The sequence below is a fragment of the Scomber japonicus genome, chromosome 22, assembly GCF_027409825.1.
Source record: "Scomber japonicus isolate fScoJap1 chromosome 22, fScoJap1.pri, whole genome shotgun sequence".
Classification (NCBI taxonomy): domain Eukaryota; kingdom Metazoa; phylum Chordata; class Actinopteri; order Scombriformes; family Scombridae; genus Scomber; species Scomber japonicus.
In genome coordinates, this window is record NC_070599.1 from 8,063,704 (window position 1) to 8,079,184 (window position 15,481).

The 15,481-nt window shown below is 36.9% G+C and overlaps 4 protein-coding genes across 4 annotated transcripts; all 4 read right to left on the minus strand.

The window, feature by feature from the left end:
• Positions 1–1,534: 1,534 nt before the first annotated feature.
• On the minus strand, positions 1,535–3,046 carry LOC128383428 (uncharacterized). The gene is made up of 4 exons (XM_053343053.1): positions 3,024–3,046; positions 2,155–2,909; positions 1,911–2,030; positions 1,535–1,653 (listed from the first exon to the last, which is right to left on the minus strand). The coding sequence occupies exons 1-4, from the start codon at positions 3,044–3,046 to the stop codon at positions 1,535–1,537; spliced, it is 1,017 nt and encodes a 338-aa protein (XP_053199028.1).
• Positions 3,047–5,538: 2,492 nt separating this feature from the next.
• Positions 5,539–7,077, minus strand: LOC128383810 (uncharacterized). Its single transcript, XM_053343398.1, has 5 exons — positions 7,020–7,077; positions 6,171–6,886; positions 5,934–6,051; positions 5,797–5,840; positions 5,539–5,655 (listed from the first exon to the last, which is right to left on the minus strand). Exons 1-5 carry the CDS (start codon positions 7,075–7,077, stop codon positions 5,539–5,541), a joined length of 1,053 nt encoding a protein of 350 aa, XP_053199373.1.
• A 2,545-nt stretch (positions 7,078–9,622) lies between these two features.
• On the minus strand, positions 9,623–11,102 carry LOC128383429 (uncharacterized). The gene is made up of 5 exons (XM_053343054.1): positions 11,045–11,102; positions 10,246–10,956; positions 10,000–10,122; positions 9,873–9,916; positions 9,623–9,739 (listed from the first exon to the last, which is right to left on the minus strand). Exons 1-5 carry the CDS (start codon positions 11,100–11,102, stop codon positions 9,623–9,625), a joined length of 1,053 nt encoding a protein of 350 aa, XP_053199029.1.
• A 2,479-nt stretch (positions 11,103–13,581) lies between these two features.
• On the minus strand, positions 13,582–15,112 carry LOC128383795 (uncharacterized). Its single transcript, XM_053343379.1, has 5 exons — positions 15,058–15,112; positions 14,215–14,928; positions 13,967–14,086; positions 13,841–13,884; positions 13,582–13,698 (listed from the first exon to the last, which is right to left on the minus strand). Exons 1-5 carry the CDS (start codon positions 15,110–15,112, stop codon positions 13,582–13,584), a joined length of 1,050 nt encoding a protein of 349 aa, XP_053199354.1.
• Positions 15,113–15,481: the final 369 nt, after the last annotated feature.

Below are 15,481 nucleotides of genomic sequence, written 5' to 3' on the forward strand. Positions count from 1 at the left end.
AGTGCGAAGTTACATGACTCGTTGAATTACAATGAGCACATTTATAGGAAATATAGTATATCAGGCTGAAATACATTGTAATTGTCCTTTAAGTAATCAATCAGCTCACCAGTTACTCAGTATAATATTGACATCCAAATCAGCACACACCTGGCACAACATCTGTATAAACTTGTTTTGTAAGAACAAACACTAAGTAGTTCTCTATATGATAACCTGGCTGGGTCATAGCAACTGAATGACTAACAAATCTACTAGACCCAGTTTTGACATGAGGTCACTGAATGAAAGTGGGATCATCATCCAGCCTGTCACATTGTTACATTTTCATACTTCATATATTTCTCCTGACTTGGTCACATGTTTTTTTCTGATTCACAAGATAACACCAGCAGTGACTGTATGATGAACTTGCAGTTAATGCTACAAGAGAATGACTTCACACCAACACATAATGTCTCAAAGTCAAAGTATATCTTAATCCACTTATGTTTTATTATTGGAACATTATTGCATAAAATGTACATATAAAAGCACTTGTACAGATAAAACCATTACATGTTAAATAAGTAGAAGACAAATCTCATGAGTCAGCTGTGTAGCATCAATTAATCTCAGCCTATATTATGATCCATACATTTGTTAGATCTAGAGGAAATTAAAGTATTAAAGAGTATTACAAAATGCCCACCAGCTCACCAGTTCCAGCTTCTAGCTCATTCAAATGTTGTTGTACAGTTCCTTTTCCTCTCTTTGTTATTATTATTATTTTTATTATTATTATATTTCACTGAGCAACTTCTGCCCTTCTTCACACAGCCACTCTTCCTCCACCCCCTAAATTCAGCCAAATTCATGAAATAATGGTTCTCATCTGCATAGATTCCTATATCTGTTGATAATGAAATTATTGTGAATTTGGTAAGAACATTGCTCTCTTTTTCACATAATATGCAAGAGTTATAGCACTGGGAGGCAGGTGCTCACACACACTTTTACCAACATTAGTTTTGAGGAAACCTTCCTCCTACAAAGTAAAGTGACACACTTTACTTTGTAGTCCCAGAGCAACTGACTCTGTATCTGGATTTAATACATACAAATATATCATCTCATGCTCACAGTCTTCCAAATTTAAATTTTTATTTGATTATTAATATAAAATGTTCACATAGTAGAAAAACACACATGCCAAACCAATAAAACCAATGCGGATTAAACTCAAAAGTCAATACAATACAATCTACAAGTACATTCTGCAATAAAGATTAAAGTATTTACTGGTTAAGACACAAAAATCGAGTATGTAATAAAAATAACACACCGTTTAAGTCCAAGAAACAATGTTGTACAGATATTCTGCTTTAAAACCACACAGAAAGAAATACCCTTAAAAATGACCAAAGCATAGCAAGACATTTATGGAGCTATTAAAACATATTTATTTCAAACTTAAAAGTAAATCCATGTTACACCTCCAAAGAGACACTACAATATAATGTCTCTGCTCAAAGTAAATGAAACATGTCCAGTTCTACTGCTTTACGCTGTAGTACACACATTCACTCCAGATTTGGTCCTTCTGTCTGTTGGACAGGTTCTCAGATGAAGCGCAATAATACAGGTTGTCTGTGTCTTTGTAACCCTGGTAACAAAATACATATCAGTACATTATAATATTATTCTAAAACATTCAAAATCAATATATTATGGTGCTGGTTGTAAAAATGAAAAAAAATTGCTGCAGTTCAACAATTAATACAATTAATACTGTTATTATTCACCTTTACACCGGTGGAGGGAGCTGAATTTCTTCCATGAGACTCTGAGTGTGAAACACAAAAAAGTAATTTTACTCAAAAGCTATGTTCAGTGAATACATGCTGTCAGTTGTAAACAATTACCTTTAATTTGGCCACTGTTGCTCTTGTTCATCTTGTACATTGAGAAAGCCAGTAAAACACTGAGGATGATGGTGAACACCAAAACTCCACTCAAGAAATACACCAAGACAAAACAGTCCACCTCATCTGTAGAGAGTCAGACACCAGAACAGAGCTTCAACAATTTTCAGTTTTCATTCTAATTGTGATTAAACAGTAACAAGGAGTACCTTTCTGATGCAACAAGCTTGGCTATAATATTACTTACTACTGCCAACATCCAGCTTGGTGCCGTTTCCAAACAGTATCTGTCCACATGAGGCGACAGCACAGTAGTAGGTCCCAGCATGCGAAAGATTCAGACTCTTCATCGGCAACTTATAGACACAGGTGTGTGTTTGTGTGTTGGTGTTCCTCTCACACTGATCATTCCTGCCTCCATGTGTGTAAATGAGTCCTGGATGAGATTCTTCAGAGTATTTGAACCAGTAAACACTGTGTTCTCCATCATCACAGGTCCCAGTGTGTACTGTACAGTTCAGAGTCACAGAGCCTCCTGGCTGGATGCTCTCAGATGCCGACTGACGCACCAAAGCTTGGATGTTTAAACCTGAACCCTTTACATTGACAATAATGTTCTCTGAAAATATTAACTTGTATAAATAGTATCTAACACAGTAGTAAGTAGCTGAGTCTGAAATCTGCAACTCTGTGATCGTCAAGTGATTATTTCCATTATCAGTCTCCAGTGTGAAGCGTCGATTGTTCTTGAATTCATCATAAAAAGTGCTATTTGTGTCAAAAGTATTCAAAGTGGAGATGAGCCTTGGTTTCTGTGCCAGCGTTTGCTTATACCAGTAAACCCTTGTTGCAGGATAATCTTCACGGGGACATAGTAAAGTTACACTGTCACCAACATTAGCTGATATAAAACCACTGTCTTGACCAGCAGATGAGGTGAATTTCAGAGCAGTTGTTTGAGCTGAAATGAAATGAAAAATAAAACATTTTTTTGTTAACTTACTTCTGTAGAATTCAGTGTAATCAGTGTAATTCAGTGTAAAATTCAAGATATTACAATCATTTGTATGAGAAGTAACTAAAACAGATAGAAGTTGACGGCACAAAAACAAAACTCACCCATTTCGGCCCACAACAGACATGTGAGATAGAGCGCTAACACCGGAGATGTCATCGTGTTCAACTCGCCGTGTGAAATGAGAACAGCATTGATCTTTTCTTCACTCTTCAGAGACAAGACTGCATTTGATTGGCCAACGTGAAGTCATACTATGTGCTCTACTAAGGAAACATGACCACATGTTATCTGCGATCTTTCATGTGAAGTTTTCTGTGTTTCTTTACTGCATTCACATGATGACAAAAATATAAAAAGAATCAACAGCTCCTCATCTTGGCATTACATTTGAAATCACCAAAAATTCAATAGTCTAGTAAAAACATGTAACAGGACACAGTGGACAGGAATATTTAACTACCTGTGAAGTACACTAGAAACACAGCGTGGTTTAGTTGTGAGGAGTTAGGTATAAGATGTAGCTATAACTCAGTGAGGACAATAGATACATGTTTACAGTGTATAACTGTTATTAAGTCTACATACACACTCATACGTTCTTTTGAAATGATCTAACTGGATTGTCCAGAGTAAGCAGAACATTATTTATGATACTGCTGTGTTTGCTTGATGCTTTGAACGTAATAGTGAGTTGCATTCACCTCCATAATACTAGACTGGCAGCAGAGGCCAAATAAATCATTTCAATCATCAGAGTGGACCGAAAGTATTTTTCTGCCTTTAGAACTGCATATTTTGATCTTTTGGAGTTGATATAATCAGTTTGGCTTGATATGGACCTACTGTTTTGCGTGTTGACTGGGTTTAAGCTGAAGGGATACTCTTCTGAGAGTGTGAACACCCTTATATCCTGCTGAATACCACAAGTTGTTTCTCTTTTTCTTTCAACCTACATTGGTTAGCCAAAACTAAAAAAAACTACTGACTGGTAAACTAAAAAAGATTATCTTGTTAAAATAGCACCTATCAAGGGTTGGGACGTATTAGGAAGTGAACAGTCAGTTCTTGAAGTTGATGTGTTGGAATCAGGAAAAATGGGCCAGTGTAAGGATCTGGATGACTTTGACTAGGGCCAAATTATGATGGCTAGATAAATGTGTCAGCAGATTTTCCAAAACAGGAGGTCTGGTGGGGTCTTTCCCTTATGCTGTGGTCAGTACCCACCAAAAGTGGGTTAGCCCATCTGGTTAGCCCATTTTAAGACTAAGGTAACACCTGTAACACTCTGTCAGGGAATGCTGCTGGGAAACCTTGCACCCTGGCATATGTTAGAATAGTGAGTACTGCTGATTGGGGAATACTGTTGCCATGACAGGGTGAACTAGGTTTGCAAAAATGTTTCGGTAGGTGGTACGTGCTAAAGTAACATCTACATGAATGCCAGGACCCAAGGTTTCCCAGCAGCATTCTCTGGTGGTAGTGGCCTATTTATGCAGGATCCTGCTCCACTGCAAAAAATACTCAGGAATAGTTTGAGGAACATGACAAAGAGTTTAATGTGCTGCCTTGGCTTTAAAATTTCCCAGATCTCAATCCAATCAAGCATTTGTGGGATGAGTCACAGTGCTGCTGTGCACTCAGATACAGTTCAGTATTCAGTCAATGCAGTGATGTGTGGTGGGTCAGTGTCATGCACATAAGGGACCGATATATAACCAGACATATGTAGTTTTGTGTAAGTTCTTGTGTTCCTGACTCTCGATGATGGCGTTGGTGAGTGCAAAGTTAGCATGAACTGTTGAATTACAATGAGCACATGGGAAATATATCAGGCTGAAATACATTGTAATTGTCCTTTAAGTAATTAATCACATCACACAGTCTAATATTTACATCCACATTTACATCACACAGTCTAATATTTACATCCAAATCAGCACACACCTGGCACAAAGTCGGTATAAACTTGTTTTTGTAAGTAGTTCTCTATATTTCAGCAGTAACTAATCAAACAATGGCTACATTTTGGATGTACAGTAGGACACAGTACACAGTGGGAAGACACAACACAATGATAACCTCTTATTATGATACAGCTGCAGTTAATGTGACATGGGACTGTACTCACACCCACACATAATATTTAAATGTCAAAGTGTCCCATGATCAATTATTATTTATTATTTCATCATTTATGATAAAAAATATATGTATAAAAATACCTATATAGATAAAACCATTCCATGTATGTATGTATGTGGAAGACAAAGCCATGAGTCAGTTGTGTAGCATCAATTAATCTGATCTTATACAGTAGACGTAGTTTGATCTAAAGGGGATTTATTTAAATGTATTTAAAATTGTCTCCACATGACTAATACACTTTTGTTTGTACTAAACTACCGTAGAATTCTGCTTAAAACCACAAAAATAAAAGCAACACTGAGATGTTTTCTAAATGTGTACATGAACTAACGTGACCTTTGACTGCGGAACACAAGGAAGATATACACAGATATTTATCTCAAGATCAACTTCTAAACCTACATTATGCTTTGAAAATCAAAAGAAAGACAAAATCTTACTTAAAAATCAGAAATGTAACATGTAATTGTACTACTTTACACTGGAGTACACACATTCATTGTTGGAGTTGTTCTTCACTCTTCTTGATCTGTTGGGCAGCTTCACACTTAAAGCAGCATAATGCAGGTTGTCTGTGTCTTGGTGACCCTGCTAACAAAATATGGAAAAGTTGACAACAGTATGGATCCTAACAAACATCAAAATAATGTCCAAAAACTCCCCCAATATCAGCTGGTTATACAAAAAATGTATTGAAATATTAATTCCACTGTTAAAAGTAAGTTTTACCTCGCCATTTGTCACAGAGGGAGCAGAACATGTTGCTTGAGACTCTGGTTGTGAAAACAGAGAAAGCTATTTTATTCTATATCAATATTCAATGAATAGAAACTTATATATAACAGTTATAAGAGATATACATTTACCTGCAGATTGAAAGCTGTTTCTCTTCATCTTGTACATTGAGAAAGCCAGTAAAACACTGAGGATGGTGGTGAACGCCAAAGCTCCACTCAAGAAATACACCAAGACAAGAGAGTCTGCAAAAAGTCACATATAGAAAGATATTACACAACTCTCTGATTTATATCTATTTTGATGCTAAGTTCAATTAGGCAGTTGCATGTTTTTTATCAGATTAAACAACATTTGCTAGGTAATTACTTACTGCAAACATCCAGCTTGGTCCCGTTTCCAAACAGTATCTGTCCACATGAGGCGACAGCACAGTAGTAGGTCCCAGCATGAGAAAGATTCAGACTCTTCATCGGCAAGTTGTAAACACAGGTGTGTGTTTGTGTGTTGGTGTTCCTCTCACACTGATCATTCCTGCCTCCATGTGTGTAAATGAGTCCTGGATGAGATTCTGCAGAGTTTTTGAACCAGTAAACACTGTGTTCTCCATCATCACAGGTCCCAGTGTGTACTGTACAGTTCAGAGTCACAGAGCCTCCTGGCTGGATGCTCTCAGATGCCGACTGATGCACCAAAGCTTGGATGTTTAAACCTGAACCCTTTACATTGAGAGTAATGACCTCCAAAAAGTGTAAAATGTTCAAAGAACAACTAACACAGTAGTAAATAGCTGAGTCTGAAATCTGCAAATGTGTGATCGTCAAGTGATTATTTCCATTATCAGTGTCCAGTGTGAAGCGTGGATTGTTGTCAAATTCATTATAAAAAGTGTAATTTTTATCAAACTCATAGAAGGAGGAGATGAGTCTTGGTTTCTCTCCCAGAGTTTGCTTATACCAGTAAAGCTTTCCCATAATGTCACGTTTATCAGAACATCGCAGAGATACGCTGTCACTACCATTAGCTGATATAAAACCATTGTGTTGATGAACAGATGAGGAGGATTTCAGAGCAGTTGTCTGAGCTGAAGTGAAAAAATAAAGCAATTTGTTAACTTAATGTGATAGAATTCATTCATTTCCATTCATGTGAGGAGTACTCATACACTCTTAGATGTATATATATAAAAAAGGTTTAGTCACAAAAACACAACTCACCCATTTTGCCCAAAAACAGACATGTGAGATAGAGAACAAACACTGGAGATGTCATCATGTTCAACTTGATGTGTGAAATGAGAACTGCACTGATCTTTTCCCCACTCTTTTGAGACATGACTGCATTTGATTGGCCAACCTGAAGTCATACTGTTCATGGGTTTGCCCTTGATGTTTTTTCTGACAAAGGTGTCAAAAGCTGTAGTAGTATTGCATGGTGCAGTGCACACATTTTTGTGTGTTTTAGTTAAAAAATATTATGTTTTGATTGACAAAAATGTTCATAGGAACTTAAATTGTATGCCAAGATAATACAAAAAGATGAAAGATAACGGTTCAGACAAATCATGGTGTTTATTTTATAGGCCTGGGACAATATATTAATCTCTCAATTCAATACTATCATGACACTTGGGTACAGATTTGATTAGGAATCCATTCTCTATTAAATGAACAGAAACGGGAGCACTATAGTAGACTGTGTGCCAAACCAGTCAATAGTGTCCTTAGTCCACTGAAATACAATATGACATATAATAACAGTGCTTGTGTGTGTGTGTGTGTGTGTGTGCGCGCGCTGTGTGACAATCTGCCTGGTTGTAAGGTAGCAGTGAAAACGTGGAATGGAGTTTCATTGATTTAGGCTTTTTCTCAATGAGCAAAAAGAATAGATTTGATAATGAAGCAGTGACATAGTGGATACACTGATGTACTGATTATTTACATGGTAAAAGTGTATCTGTGCGTGTCTCTGTGTGTGTGTGTGTGTGTGTGTGTGTGGGGGTGGGGGGAGGATTCCGTCCGTGTTAATATTTTTGGAAAGGAATATTTTGGTTTTACCAACCGTGTTAACTTTGTTGCAAACCCTCACATATAGCATTTTCTGCTAATTTTCAGATAGTTTTGCTGTTAGTCAACACCATGTTTCTTAACCTCTTCCACTAGAACCACCAATTCCATGGGATCAGATTTCATTTTGCGCTTGCAGGCTTTCTGCTTGTCAAACTCTCTGTGGCGGAGACCATTAAGACATGCAGAACCCTCAGTTAAATACTGCTGTCTGCACCCTGCTATGCATTTTGTCATTCACACAGTTATTCTTAACCGGCAAAATGCACTGAAACCAAACATGCAATCTGTTGGACTGCACTCAAAATGTAGCACTCTTTATTTGGGATCTTAGTAAATCAGGCCTGTATATGCATTATAGTAACCTCTCAGTCCACTATAATGCAGGATGCAGACTCAAGAGATATCCTGGTGAGAGTACAAACATCCTTACATCCGGCTTAAAACCACAAATTGTTTTTCTTTTCCCCTCTACGTATTAGCATAGCAAAAAAGTGCAAAAATGTGAAACCACTGCATTTAAAAGTTTTTCCCCTCTTACACCTGCTCTACTTTTATTGCATGATGCAAGCAGTTATTTAGTAGGACAAAGCAACCACCGGACTCCTCTGTCAGCACTTAACTGGATGTGTTCAGTCACATTGCTGCTGTGCACTCAGATGCAGCTCAGTATACAGTCAATGCAATAATGTGTAGTGGGTCAGAGTTATACACATAAAGCATCAATGTTAACCCCGTTAAATACAGTTTTGCATGAGTCCTTGTCTCTAAATCTCTGAAACAATGCTGAAAAGTGCAAATCTAGCATGAGTCATAGGAGTTACAGTGACAACATTCATAGGAAATATAATCAAACACTAACACTTCTCTTTATTTTCAGTTGTAACTAAACAGTCAATCTTGTTGATTGCCTTGAGAACTGGGCTAGGCTTTCTGGAACTGTCTTGAAGTGATGCTGATCTAATCTCTCAGAAATAAATATTGAATCACTATTGTAGACCATGTATCAGGAGAATATGATTTGCCCTTCTTTGTTGCTCAGGGAAGCTGTCTTGGTCCTCTCCTTTTTTTCCACTGTACATGATCTCTCTAGGTACTAACATCCGAAAATGTAAACTGAATTTGACAGTTATGCAGATGACATGCAGGTTTATATTTCACTTGAGTCTAATGATGGCAATGCCCTGAGCTTCTGTTTGGATGGAAGCAGTTAAAGATTAGATGAGTAATAACGTCTTGAAACTAAATGAAGGGATTAAATCAGAGGTAAGCATTACATAACTTGTATTATTTATTATGTGATCATTAATAACAACCCATTAATAATATAGAAGCACTTACAATCAAAAACAAAGCCAGTAAATCACTTGTGTAGCATCAATTAATCTGGGTTTATACAATGCAAATGCTAGTTTCATCTATAATGAATTTATTCAAATGCCTTAAAAATTGTCTCAATATATGAAATACAGAGTTTTTCATGCTATGAGAACATCTATTTAAAACCACAAAGATAAAAAAACAAAAAAACAAAGAGATGTTGTTAAATGTACACATTGACGAACTTCACCTGAAAAGAGATCTATCTTTAAACTGTAGAACACAAAAAACATAAGATATTTATTTCAAGATCAAATCTACATTATACATACAATATATATATATATATATATATATATATATATATATATATATATACTGTAAAAATCAAAAAGTGTTTTAATTAGGAAGCATAAATGTAACATGTAATTCTACTACTTTACACTGGAGTACACACATTCATTGTTGGAGTTGTTCTTCACTCTTCTTGATCTGTTGGGCAGCTTCACACTTAAAGCAGCATATTGCAGGTTGTCTGTGTCTTGGTGAACCTGCTAACAACATATGTAAAAGTCAATATGGATCCTGACAAATATCAAAACAATGTTCAAAAAACTCCCCATTAATAAAGAGTTGCTTAAAAAAAGTTTAAATATTAATTCAACCATTGAAAATAAGTTTTACCTCATCAATTGTTGCATGAGGAGCTGAAAATGTTGCTTCAGATGCTGTTGTGAAAACAGAGAAAGCAATTTTTTCAAAATTCTTATTAATTTAATTAATATTAGTTATAATAGATATAAATATTTACCTATAGATAGAAAGCTGTTTCTCTTCATCTTGTACATTGAGAAAGCCAGTAAAACACTGAGGATGGTGGTGAACGCCAAAGCTCCACTCAAGAAATACACCAAGACAAGAGAGTCTACCTCATCTGTAGAGAGTCACATATAATGAGATATTACACAACTTTATTGTCCCATTTTTATGTTGAGTTCAATTAGTGAGTAATCATATTTTTATCAGATGAAACAGTTTATGCTAGAAAGTTACTTACTGCGAACATCCAGTTTGGTCCCGTTTCCAAACAGTATCTGTCCACATAGGGCGACAGCACAGTAGTAGGTCCCATCATGAGAAGGATTCAGACTCTGCATCGGCAAGTTGTAGACACAGGTGTGTGTTTGTGTGTTGGTGTTCCTCTTACACTGATCATTCCTGCCTCCATGTGTGTAAATGAGTCCTGGATGAGATTCTTCAGAGTATTTGAACCAGTAAACACTGTGTTCTCCATCATCACAGGTCCCAGTGTGTACTGTACAGTTCAGAGTCACAGAGCCTCCTGGCTGGATGCTTTTAGATGCCGACTGATGCACCAAAGCTTGGATGTTCAAACCTGAACCCATTACATTGAGCATAGTGACCTCCAAAAATTCTAAACTTTTAAAATAAGAACCAACACAGTAGTAAGTAGCTGAGTCTAAAATCTGCAAATGTGTGATCGTCAAGTAATTTTTACTGTTTCCAGTGTCCAGTGTGAAGCGTGGATTGTTCTTGAATTCATTATAAAAAGTGTAATTTTTGTCAAACCCATAGAAGGTGGAGATGAGTCTTGGTTTCTGACCCAGAGTTTGCTTAAACCAGTAGAGCTTTGCCACAACGTTAGGTTTATCAGAACATTGCAAAGTTATGCTGTCACCAACATTACGTGATATAAAACCACTGATTTCATGAACAGATGAGGAGGATTTCAGGCCAGTCACCTGGGCTGAAGTGAAATAAAGCAAAGCAAATGTATAGTTAATTGAATGTGATAGAATTCAGCGTAATCAATAAATATATGAATAGCAACTCACCCATTTTCCCCATGAACAGACATGTGAGACCGAGAACAAACACAGGAGATGTCATCATGTTCAACTTGCTGTGTGAAATGAGAACAGCACTGATCGTTTCTTCACTCTTCAGAAACAAGACTGCATTTGACTAGCCAACCTGAATTCATGTGTGTGTCCTACTTACATGACCACGTGTTATCAGTTATATATGACTTGAGTAAGCAGAAAAGTGTTGCTGAACAGACATGTTTCTGTTTTTCTAATGTGTTTGTTTGATGACCTTCATTTCAGTGGACTGACGGTAGAAGTTTTTTTTTCTTTGGAATTGCAGGTTTTTCATCTTTCAGAGTTGTTATAATAAGTTTATCTTGATAAGGACGCCCTTACATTCTACTAAAAAACACAAATTGATTTTCTTTTTCTTTTAACATACATTGATTATAAAAACATAAACCCACTAACAGGTCAAGTGAATAACATTAATTATCTTTTCAGAATGGCACCGACCAAGGGTTGGGATATATCAGGCAATAAACAACCAGTTCTTGAAGTTGATGTGTTGGAAGCAGGAAAAATGGGCCAGTGTAAGGATCTGAGTGACTTTGACCAGGGCCAAATTGTGATGGCTAGATAACTGGGTTAAGGTATCTCCAAAAAAAGGACAACTGATGAACTGACAATAGAGTCAAGGGCACCCAAGACTAACTGATACACATGGGACGCAGTGGTTGCATTTGACTATGTCCATCATGCAGATTTCCCCCCCCCCTGAGTGACAGTGGAGGCCACTAAAACTCTGTTGACATTGTGCCTGGGAAGAGAAATATGGATTATGCGATCTTACTAAATTATTCAGTAATGATTACAATATGTACAAAACACTTAAAAAACTAACTTGCTGAGCATATCTGGCTTTTCAGCTCAACTACCAGAGTCACAGCTACACCACGACCTGATAACATATTTTATTTCTGCTGTGATGTATTCTGCAGTGTCAGAGTGTGTTACATGATTTCCAATAAACACAGCTTCAGGCTCCCCTCTGTGCTTAATTGTCAGGTATCTGGTCAGCATTTTCTCAATTGTGATATTAGTTGTTTCGTCTACTATTACCCTGACATATCTGCTGTTAGTGATGCGGTCATCTACAGCGCTGGTTATGGTTATTGCTATCATCTGTTCCTTCTGACTGACAGTGTCGTGGTGGGTGTACATGTGTCCACTGTTCAGATTTGGACAACCTGCAGACTGTAAGTGGTTTATTTGGTTAAGATATAGGTAACTGGGGTATTTGTATTTGCCATATGCAACACAACCTTAATCTGTGTTTTTGATGCCTTATTATAGACAGACTGTGGTTTCACCACCTGCTTTACATTGCCATGCTTTGGTTGACCACCTGCGAAGCTTCAATGTGGCTGTGTGATCATTCACTGCAGATTTCTGCATCATGATGCACCCTCAGACAAAACTGTTACTCAGATGACACAGAACATTTTGCCACCTGACTTCCTTGCTGCCACTTGCTTGTCTGTAACATTAACTGCCACTGGCTGAATAACAGCATTAGCTGTTTGTCCTTCATCCGCCACCACATCAGTCCCTCTTTTTTCATTTCTTTTATCAACAACATCACAACTATTTGGCCACTGAAGAAACTTTTGACACTCAGCTTTTGTGACATTTTTGGGATTGTATGTATCAATATCGAAAAAAATAGGCAAAAAGGTCAGGCATGTGAAACTAATGATGAAACAATAGTAGATTATAGCTGATTAATATGCCCACTCACAACCAACTGTGGACAGGCGTATGAATCACTTAAAGATACAATATATCCCCTCAGTGTAAAAGCCGTTATAGATTTTTCCATCATTGCTAAAAAAATTCTGCCAATGAAGGAAAGTATTCGGTTAATGCAAACTAAGTGAAGACGAGCCCATCTGGTCAGATCACTCAGAAGTGTTACTGTTGCACAAAAAGTAAATTCTGTCTATGATAGAGAGGTATCAGAACACACTGTGCATCACAATTTGCTGTGTATGATGCTGCATAGCCACAGACCAGAGTTCCCACACTGACCCCTGTCCACTGCTGAAAGCAACTACAATGGACATGTGAGCATTAGAACTGAACCATGGAGCAATGGAAGGACGCCTGGTCTGATGAATCACATTTTCTTTTACATTATGTACATAATACTACAAGGTACTGAACTCACACCCACACATAATATCTCAAGGTCAAAGTATTACATGATAAACATAAATTATTTATTAAAGTCCAAGAAAAAGCCATGAGCCACTTGTGTAGCATCAATTAATTGAGCAGATTAGATTTATTCACATATATTAAAATTGTCTCAGAATGTTAAAGACATGTTTTTTGTACAATAAGAAATTCTGCTAAAGACCACAAAGACAAAAGCAATAACGAGATGTTTGTTAAATGTGCACATGAACATATTTATCTCAAGATCAAAACTACATTATGCTTTGAAAATCAAAAAGAAAGCAAATATTACTTTAAAAGCAAACATGTAACATGTAATTCTACTACTTTACACTGGAGTACACACATTCATTGTTGGAGTTGTTCTTCACTCGTCTTGATCTGTTGGGCAGCTTCACACTTAAAGCAGCATAATGCAGGTTGTCTGTGTCTTGGTGACCCTGCTAACAAAATATGGAAAAGTTGATAATAGTCTGGATCTTGAAAAACATCAAAATAATGTCCAAAAAACTCCCCAATAATAAATAGTTGTGCAAAAAAATGTGTTTAAATATTAATTCAAACATTATAAGTAAGTTTTACCTCGCCATTTGTCACAGAGGGAGCTGAAAGTGTTGCTTCAGAGTCTAGTCGTGAAAACAGAAAATGTTTTATTGCATTCGAAAATCCATACTCAGTGAATATAAACTGTCAGGTATAAACAGTTACCTGCAAATTGGCTGTTACTTTTCATCTTGTACATTGAGAAAGCCAGTAAAACACTGAGGATGGTGGTGAACGCCAAAGCTCCACTCAAGAAATACACCAAGACAAGAGAGTCTGCCTCATCTGTAGAGAGTCACATATAATGAGATATTACACAACTCTCTGATTTATCTCTATTTTGATGTTAAGTTAGATTAAGGTGTAATCATGTCTTTATCTGATGAAACAACATCTAGTAGAAAGTTACTTACTGCCAACATCCAGCTTGGTCCCGTTTCCAAACAGTATCTGTCCACATGAGGCGACAGCACAGTAGTAGGTCCCAGCATGAGAAAGATTCAGACTCTTCATCGGCAAGTTGTAGACACAGGTGTGTGTATGTGTGTTGTTGGTGTTCCTCTTACACTGATCATTCCTGCCTCCATATGTGTAAATGAGTCCTGGATGAGATTCTTCAGAGTATTTGAACCAGTAAACACTGTGTTCTCCATCATCACAGGTCCCAGTGTGTACTGTACAGTTCAGAGTCACAGAGCCTCCTGGCTGGATGCTCTCAGATGCCGACTGATGCACTAAAGCTTGGATGTTCAAACCTGAACCCTTTACATTGAGCATAGTGACCTCCAAAAATTCTAAAGTTTTATAATAAGAATTAATACAGTAGTAAGTAGCTGAGTCTGAAATCTGCAAATGTGTGATCGTCAAGTGATTTTTAGTGTTTCCAGTGTCCAGTGTGAAGCGTGGATTGTTCTTAAATTCATTATAAAAAGTGTAATTCTTGTCATACTCATAGAAGAAGGAGATGAGCCTTGGTTTCTGTCCCAGAGTTTGCTTATACCAATAAAACTTTCCAGCATCATCACCTTTAACGGAACATCGTAAAGTTACACTGTCACCAACTTTACGTGATATAAAACCACTGTCTTGATGAACAGATGAGGAGGATTTCAGATCAGTCAGCTGAGCTGAAATGAAATAAGAGACAAAGCAAATGTATAGTTAATAGAATGTGATAGAATTCAGTGTAATCAGTAAATATTTGAAAAGCAAACACTCCAGTAGATAAAATTTAGAATCACCTAAACGTAACTCACCCATTTTCCCCATGAACAGACATGTGAGATAGAGAACAAACACTGGAGATGTCATCGTGTTCAACTTGCTGTGTCAAATGAGAACAGCACTCTTTTCTTCACACTTAAAAGACAAGACTGCATTTGATTGGCCAGCCTGAAGTCATACTGCATGTTCAACTAAGGAAACATGACCACATGTTAACTGTGATCTATAACTTTACAGATATGTTCTTTTTTCATGACTATATTCACAATATGACAAAAATAATAATAAATAAAAAAACAACTATTTACAGGTATCTTGGCATTGAATTTAAAATCACATAAAAAGAAATATCCAGCACAAATATGTAGGACAACACAGTGGACAGATTTGAATATGTTTTAAACACTTGTTGAAGTAAACTAGAAACACAGCATGGTATAGATCAGCTACTAAATG